Here is a 9,421-nt window from a genome sequence, read left to right as displayed (position 1 = left end):
ATTCATGGGTTGGAAATATTCTAAATTGTATATTCAAAAAAATTATTTTGAATTATATATTTAAAATTCAAAAATATAGTCTAAATTTTAAAAATATATAATTCAGAAGTAAATTTTGAACTAAGTAATTCAGATATTATGCATTATTTAGAAATACATTAATTACGTTATTTTAAAATTTAGAAAAACACGTTCGAATTACAATCTAGAAATGTATCTCATTCCACACAATCAAGATTAGATTTTTGGATATGAGATGCATTCAAAGTTATGTAATTTAGAATATAGTTTTTTTATTTTAGAAATAAATTCTCTATTATGTTTATGAATTTCAAAATTCAAGCATAGGTGTTTTAGATATTTTAACTCCCTAGAGAATTAGATGTAGTCGTGGAGTGGAAAAACTAATTTCCTTCTCTTTTTTTTTTTACATAAGCCCAATTATAAATTAACCCACTGCATTATTCCAGAAGTCTCATTCAACTCAACACCTTGGAGATTTCTTCCTACACCACCATGTTTTCTTTCTGCACTTCCATAATTTCAGTGAAATAAACTTAATTATTTCTTATTAAAATACTTACGCCCTTACGTTGACTTTTAAATTTGTATCACGAAATGTACAATCCAAAATAAAAATTAAATTATAGATTGTACAGCTTGAAATATATTTTATATTTTAGATTATTTTTTAAATTGGTATTACAAATTGTACAACCCATAATATAATTTGTAGAATGAATAATACAGTCTAAAATGTAATTTATATTTTAGATGTTTTTCAAATTTTATTATGGATTTTACTATACAAAATATAAATTTGTAATATGGATATACAATCTGACTCTAAATTTGCATTATGAATTTTACAATCTAAAATATAATTTGTATTTTAAATTATTTTATAATTTGCATTACAGATTATATAATCTGAAATATAAATCTTGAATGTCTATGGATTATATAATTTGAAACTAGAATTAAAATACAAAAAATCATACACTATTTTTTTTTTCTATTAATTTCAACAATATAATTGAAATTTTAGAAAGTAGAGGGTGCAGGAATGAGACACTAGGTGCAGGAAGCAAAACAAGTATTTATTTTTTTTCCTGGTAACATTTATCTGCAAATTCACCCTTGTTCGGCTTAAATTATTAAAATGAAATATATCATGGTTTCAAATATATGCAGTATGAAAAATCCAGCTAATAAAAGACGCACAAAGATGTTCTATTAAAAAACCTTAATGCTCACGTGCCTCTACATATATATAGTCTTAATGTTAATATATGTAAATATAATATTTTAATAATGATAAAATGATTTTTTTTAATAATGGGGTAAATTTTATACTTTAATTAAAATTAAGATGAAGTTAAAGGAATTGGTAGTGGTTGTAATAAACCACCAAGAGCTGTTGTAATGTAATTTTGCCTCTGACATGTGTCACAAGCCTGGACAAACTGTTAGACATCCTTTTTCATCACTTTCCAATACAAGTTGGCAGTTAGTCTCCTATATGTACATAGAAACCTGAATGACCACCTTGGGGAGTAGCATGAAATTCTTCCAAGAACTTAGGAATCGAAGCTGATTTTTCCAAAACAAAAAGGCGATTTCAATAGTATAATGCTCCCTGCTTGTATTCGTAACCCGCGTGAACATGTCCACCTTATCCACTTCAATTATCTTCTTTAATTTATCATCTTCATGCACTTCGGCATTGAGTTCTTGCCAATCTAACCAGATTAGAAAATAGACCATACTGTTTATTTCCACCTTTTTTCAGCCCCTTAATTATAGGTTAACAACTTTGCCAACCAGTTCTACTAAGCCCCAGTAGTTATACGTTGCTGCATTAACTGTTTCAAACTCTTTTGATCAAAGAAAACAGTAAATTTTTGACCCAAAAGATAAGGTCTCCAGTTCTGTATTGCCAAAGCTACAACCATTAGTTCTCTCTCATAGGCTGATTTAGTCAAATTACGAGGACTCAAAGCCTTGCTATAATACGCTATTAGCCTCTCTCCTTGCATCAAGATAGCCCCAATTCTTGTTCCTGACGCACACACTCTAGGACAAATTCCTCATCAAAGTTTGGGAGTTGCAATATCGGTGTCGTGGTGATCCTTCGATTAAGTGCTTCAAAGGCTTCTCGAGTCTTCCCATTCCAACCAAAACCATCTTTTTTTGTTAACTCTGTGAGGAGTTTGGCTACTTTACCATTTACCATAATCCTTAATGAACTTACTGTAATAGCCTGCAAGACCCAGAAAACCACGAACCCCTTCACATTCTTAGGGGTAGGCCACTCCATCACGCTGCTAATCTAGCCGGGTCAACCACAACTCCTTTTATTGAGATAATGTGCCCCAAATATTCAACACTTTCCTGCCCAAACATGCATTTTTCCTTGTTTGCAAATAACTGGTTATTTCTCAACACTCCCAACACCCTTTCCAGTAATTGTAAATGTTCTTCCCAGCTACTACTGTATACAAGAATGTCATAAAAAAACACCAATACTCCTTACCGTAACAAAGTAAGAAATACTTCATTCATGAGTGCTTGAAAGGTTGAAGCTGCATTCATCCATCCAAAGGGCATCATCAAGTATTCGTAATGACCCTCATGGGTTCTGAATGCAGTTTTTGGTATATCTTCCTCTCTCATCCTGACTTGATGATAACCCGAACGAAGATCAAGTTTAGAGAAAAACCTGGCATCATGCAGCTCATCCAACAATTCCTCTATAATAGGTATGAGAAATTTATCCGGAATCAAATTCCGGTGACTTCTTAAACTATATCAAAATTCAGTATAATGATTTTGAAACTCTGATGATGTTATGATGATTGAAATGGTGATGTATAATTATTTTTCAAAAGGGAATCCTATCATGTTTGATTCACTAAGGTGTGTCTTGAGGTAAAGACTACTCTATTTTATGTAGGTACGTTGAATTCTATTGATCATTTATACTCATTTAGACAAAAATATTAGGTGGTAAGAGTAATAAATTAAAAATTTCTTAAGTATATAATGTTACTTTTAACAAATCATTAATGACATATATTAAATATGCAAAATTATAAATTATATTTTGTAATTAAAAAGGTTATAGAAATTTTGAGAACTTTAAAATTAAATAAAAAAGTTTTGTATAAAGATTATGCTAAAACTAATTTTAATTGATAAAAAACTTATATATATATATATATATATATATATATATATATATATATATATATATATTTATTTATTTATTTATGAACTATTTTCACTTATTAAAATTTCACAACTTTATCTTCAAATTTTTGTAAAAAAGGAACTTCAAGTAGAAACTCTAAATAATAATATGCGAACATAAATACGAATAAAAATAATCAGTAATATTATTATTTATTTTGAAAAAATTCTTTACAACTTTACTTTCCCTTGTAAATCAGAATTTGTAACTCTAAACACGGATAAATTAAAAGTAACGATGACCTAAACAATATATCTGTTATCCAGTCTTAATATACCTCGGTTTGAACTTGGCACGCTTCACTCCCACTGCAACCTCGACCATGATTAACAATGGAGTCTGCACTCTCCGCACTTGCTTCCGTTTTCCGGGGAGGTCGCTATTCCCACCATTGCAGCGCTCGTTCACTTTCCGGCGGCGGTTTCTGGTGACTGCATCCCAAAGGAAGAAGAAAGAGAAGGTTATTGTCATTTCTGGACCCACCGGTTCGGGCAAGAGCCGCCTCGCATTGGAACTCGCTAAGAGCCTCAACGGCGAAATCGTCAGTGCAGACTCTGTCCAGGTAATATTATATTTGAACACAAACAACCATTTTCCTCAATCGTGTTTTTGCACTGCGTATGAGGTGGTGGTAGTGATGCTCGTAGGGTTTTGGGGATTTTAAGTTCAAAAGTTAGCAATCTCCATGGAAATTGCCATTCGGCAAAATCATGGATAATAAGTTTGTTTAGCTGCTGAATTAGTATTACTACCACTATTATAATTTCATGAGATGAAATATTATTGATTTAAATTGTTGCAGCACATTATTTTGTAAAAGGAGAAGTTATGATTATGGGACAAAATTGATTTTTCATGAAGATGCTATGACTGGAAACGATATTTATTTATGAGTTTGGAAATATGTAAGTGTATTGTAATTGAACAATTGAACGAGTTTTGTTGTTTTTGTTGAGTTTAGTTCGGATAAATTCGGTGTAAACTTTACATTGTCTTTCCCTTTAAAGAATGTTGATTTCTGGAATAATTACTTTAAAAGTTATGTCAAAGGTGATACGTAATTGGTTTTATGATGTATGAAATAATGCTCTTTCTTTATTCACGTGGCTTCATTTGCTTGTATTGTACCACAGGTATATCGGGGGCTTGATGTTGGATCTGCAAAGCCTTCCCCAGATGAAAGAAAGGTGTGCGATTGTGACATAACGCATGGTTTACCCAGATTGTTATAAGCTTTTTGTATTTCTTCTTTGCTTGAACAATCATTTTTGGAACCTTTGATTTTAGTTCATTTACTTTTGTTTTGTTTGCTTCTCTTGTTAGGAGGTACCACATCATCTGGTTGACATACTGCACCCATCTGAAGGTGTGTTTTATGTTGGACTGAGTATAATTTTTCCTGTGTCTTCTATGAAGCATGTTCTTTGATCTGGACACCAAATACTCCTGCTAATGTCTAAAATATAGCACACTGAGATGCTACATAACAAATGAAATGAAATATAGGAAACATTAGAGCATAACAAAATATCTATATTAATAAACAATATTTATTTATTCTAGTATGTTTACCTTTCGTCCATGGTGATGACCCTCACAAGAGATTATTGGGATACATTAATTTATTTTGCAATATAAGCACTTAATCTCTTTACAAAAAAGTCCCAAAGTGAGATGCATTACACCTTACCACAAAGGTATATTCAACTTTTCAAATCAGCATGTTATGTTTTGTAATTTTTCTATGATAATGACTCTAACCAAACAAAATTTGAGAAATGTTTTAAATATTTTAAATTGACTTTTCTAAAAGTTAAAATATGATTTTTCTAAACACTTTTGTCTCCATTCATAGTGAGGTGTTGACTCCAGTGTTTGAGAAGACAATATATTTTTAATTGAAGCTATTGAGATTTGTCTGAAAATGTGTTCAACACGTGACACTTCATATATGGGAGGTGTTTGTGCTGCATAGCTCATGTTGATTTTTGTTATTGAAACTTTGAAGGACTTCTATTTTGACTAATTAAAACTAATCATTATTTATCAGACTATTCTGCTGGGCAGTTTTTTGAGGATGCAAGGCAAGCTACAAGATGTATTCTTGACAATGGCCGTGTTCCCATAGTTGTTGGAGGCACTGGATTGTATTTAAGATGGTATGTCTTTTACCTATTTTGTTGATGTTAACTACTTTTTACTCCTTATTGAATTCTCTAATTGTTGCATAGTGGTGGTTGTATTATATATCTGTAAACTTCTGTCAAATGGAGGAAGCGGTATGGGCATTCACTGTATGGATTGTCAATGTTATATCTCATTGTTATTGAGTTTATTTTCTATATGTAGCTGTTGATGCGCTAATGCGGGACACTATACCTGAGTTATGTTTGAATTTTTAAATATAAGGTTCATATATGGAAAGCCAGATGTACCTAAATCTTTTTCAGTGATTACATCTGAAGTAAATCAAGAATTAGCTGAACTACAGAGGAATGAAGACTGGGATACAGCTGTACAGTTGGTGGTAAAAGCAGGAGACCCAAAGGCTCAATTTCTAGCAGTGAATGATTGGTATCGACTACGGCGTAGCCTAGAGATTATTAAGGTATACTTGCCAAGTTAAGGATAGTCTCATGCAACTCTAAATTCTATCCTGGCTACTAATCTTATCGAAAGATTGAAGAAAACTCTCTTTCATATGCTGCACATGTGTGATGATATTGAATACCAACCACAGTGAAAATATCCATTTTTTTTGGAGTAAAATGGTTGTTATGCGATTATCTCTTTTAAATGAACTACATTGTATTCGACTGATTATGTACTTGCCTGTATGTTTCTGTGGATATATATGTCAAATTCATGATTTCCATGGTTTACTGAATTGTGTGAAATATGTTTATGAATTCACCATTTATGTATATTTCTTTCGAATGGCAGTCTAGTGGATCACCTCCTTCTGCATTTCGGGTACCATATGATTCTTTCAGGGAACAGGGTGAATGTAGTGTTGCTGATGATTCTGAGATATCTGATATGAACACGTACGGTGATGGAATGGAAGAAACCAGCTCATCAGAGTTAGACTATGAGTTTATGTGCTTTTTCCTTTCTAGTCATAGACTTAACCTCTATAGATCAATTGATTATCGGTGTGAAGATATGCTTTTAGGTATACCCCGAACAGGAAAACACTCAATTAGTATATGAATCCCCTACATTTTGTAGAGCATTCTTCTCTACCTGTATGCATGCATGGGCACAGTGCATACCTTGCTGTTATAACAATACATGCAAGCTCTCTGTCAATAATATATGAATATTTGATTGCAACAAGTCTCTTACTCTTCAACTGCAGGAAGGGATGGGATTTTGTCTGAGGCTCAGTGGCTTCTTGATACGGGTCTTCATCCAAACTCCAATTCTGCAACTAAAGCAATTGGTTACAGACAAGTATATCTTACATTTTCTCTATCACATTTTAATGTTACCATCTTAAAATTTCAAATGATGAAATATATTTGTATACTGTGTACCTCAAGAAGTTCTTTATACAATGAAACAGTGTTGGTTGAAATTGAAGTAGAATATGACTCCAACTTTCTCTTTTTTAATGGCGTGTTTAATATAAAATTACAGTACTATATTAAGCATTAATGATGTAAAGTAGTTGATGGCCCATAGAACATGTGTATTATGTTGATCATTTTATTTTCTACTGAAATAGTTGTGATGAATTTATTCATTTTGTATACGTGATTCACCAATTTAAGGCCATGGAGTACTTACAAAGATGCAGAGAGCAAGGGGGTCAGAGTTCTGCTGCAGAGTTTTACAAATTCTTGTTTGAATTTCAAAAAGCATCACGGTAATGCATTTTGTTGTTTTATAAGATAAAAGTAGCATAGTACTTTAGTTTTTCTTTTCAGTTAAAATATTCTTTATATATTAAAAATTAATTCTTTTCCTTAGATTTTGGATTGAGTAAATCTTTGTTCACTGAATGTTTCTACTGTTAAAATATTACAGCTTTGTTGTTATAAAATTTAATTAAATGAGAAATTTAGAATACAGACTAAAGAACATGCTCTTTCATTGTGTTTGAGAACTTTTAAGACCATGCGAGGATCCACTATCTCTTTCTCGTGTCTAATAACCATTTGAGATTACTTGGACCAACAAGTGAAATGTGCAAGAGGAAGCACTGCTTCAATTCTGAATGCTGCCTCTTCTAGGAATTTTTCCATGCTAGTTCATTCCAAATCTCTATTGGTAAAATTCTCCAAAACTTTGTTTGGGCTTTTCTGTTAATGTTGGTTATGTAGTTGTTTTCTTAAACGGTATCACTATTACTTTAGGCTGCCTTCACATACTAAAAAAATAAATGTATATAAAGAAGAAAAGAAAAGTGCTACTATGATAAGTTATTCTCCAGTTCAAACGGGCAAGATATAAATATGTGAGCTTGACTTATCTTTTCTCTTGCCATTGAATTCAAGGGTAATGTTTTCATGTATAGTGTAGTGACAAGGTGCTGAATTGATCGCATAGAACATATATCCCTATCCCAGGATGATCTCTTTTATGTTTTAATTCCAAAGTTAGCACTAGGGGTTTGTATAATTAAATGTCAAGTTCAACAACATGCACAGTGGATGTTATACCATAGTACCAATGATATTAACTAAAAAGATGTTCAGCTTAAAATAAGTTCAGTAACAAAACCCAATTATGATTCATGAGTTTTCAATCTTTTGTAGTATCTAAATCAGATAACAATTTTTGAGCAAGTTGTTTGTTTGCTTATTTTGATGTTCTACTTGCTTGTCCTGTTTCGAAAACTGGTGTATGCTGTTAATTAATATTCTGTACACTTGACTGTTTTAATAAAGATTTCCTTGGTCTGCTTCAATCTATCATATGCCAAGAATGGTGGCTTGTGCTTTCACATCTTGTTTATGTCGAAAGTATTTCTATTCTTAGCCTATTACTATGATGTGGTTCAAGTAGATCATTACCATCATTTATACCCACCCATAAAATACATGCTGGTATGTATTATTTCATCAGGAAAAAAGCCTACAGTACCTTAGTTCTATCTCGCCAATGCCCCACAATGTTTATCCTCTGCTGTTGTTTGGTATTTTGTTTCCACTGGATTTCATATTTATTTGATCTTTAGATGCTTGTCATGTTTTGTTGCTACAGAGCAGCAGCGTAATTCAGTTATTTAACAAGTTATTTCTTATACTTTCTACAGGAATTTTGCAAAAAGGCAGTTGACATGGTTTCGTAATGAAAAGATATACCAGTGGCTTGATGGTTCTAAACCTCTGGTATAACAATTGAATCTTTCGCCACTGGGTGTTACCTCGTGAATACATATTTCTCTTTTTATTTCACATTAACACTACTCTAAATCCAAAAACTTGTGTTCTCATCAATTTTGAATTCATAGAAAACTACTAAAGTTATGTCTCCCTAAGATTGAAGATGTAATTGCTAGTAGTACCTTTTTCAAGTTTTAGGGGGTTGGAACTTGGAAGCAGCTGTTAACTTAAGTAGTTCCATTAAACCTTAAGGAAAATGTTTGTTTTTCTGTTGGGCAATCCGTTCTTTTGTTTATTTCTCTCTTGTATGCTTTATCTTGAAATGAACTACTCATGCCAGGAGACCATTCTCAGTTTCATTAATGGCGCATACCATGACTGGAATGGAAGTCTTCCTGTGCCTGAACACTTAAGAATGTCGAGAGATATTTCTAATCGCCAAGAAGAAAAACATCTAAAGTCTTACCGCACCAGAAATAGGTACCTTTATTTGTTTTCGGCAAAGTATAATATTAATTTATGCTAAACTATATTCCTTGCAACATTTCGATTTAATTTAAGTGTTGTTTTCTTATGAAGGCATTTTGTGAAGGGGGAAGATTGTTCTCATATTTTTAATTGGATAAGTAAGACTCAAAGGTGAAGTGATGGATATTATTTTCCTTTTTCATTCTTGAACTGACTTTGAATTTCAAATTCTAGATTTTCCAGGTTAGAGAGAAAGTTTTGTTTTCATTAACTTTTCTTCATTACATCCTTTTGTCATCTGTAATGTAATATTGTTTTCTGGAATATTATAATGACAGCTGAACTTGGAAGTTTAAGTTCTTTCCAT

The 9,421-nt window shown here is 32.0% G+C and overlaps 1 protein-coding gene across 2 annotated transcripts; it reads left to right on the top strand.

Moving 5' to 3' along the window:
- The first annotated feature begins 3,499 nt into the window (after positions 1-3,499).
- LOC124829148 (tRNA dimethylallyltransferase 9) lies at positions 3,500-9,410 on the top strand. Of its 2 annotated transcripts, XM_047302616.2 has the most exons (11): positions 3,503-3,815; positions 4,387-4,440; positions 4,577-4,619; positions 5,304-5,412; positions 5,663-5,861; positions 6,197-6,428; positions 6,615-6,709; positions 7,030-7,124; positions 8,517-8,592; positions 8,927-9,066; positions 9,166-9,410. In XM_047302616.2, the coding sequence occupies exons 1-11, from the start codon at positions 3,576-3,578 to the stop codon at positions 9,227-9,229; spliced, it is 1,347 nt and encodes a 448-aa protein (XP_047158572.2). In that variant the 5' UTR covers positions 3,503-3,575; the 3' UTR covers positions 9,230-9,410. The 2 variants fall into 2 exon arrangements, 1 of the variants encoding a protein (XP_047158572.2); XR_015784622.1 differs by lacking the exons at positions 8,927-9,066; positions 9,166-9,410 and adding an exon at positions 7,373-7,528 and having other exon boundaries at positions 3,500-3,815.
- The last annotated feature ends 11 nt before the right edge of the window (positions 9,411-9,421 follow it).

Source organism: Vigna umbellata, chromosome 3 (assembly GCF_029865625.1).
Source record: "Vigna umbellata cultivar VRB3 chromosome 3, Vumbellata_1.0, whole genome shotgun sequence".
Lineage (NCBI taxonomy): Eukaryota > Viridiplantae > Streptophyta > Magnoliopsida > Fabales > Fabaceae > Vigna > Vigna umbellata.
The sequence above is the reverse complement of the archived record's forward strand: the minus strand, read 5'-3'. Positions and strand labels throughout refer to the sequence as shown.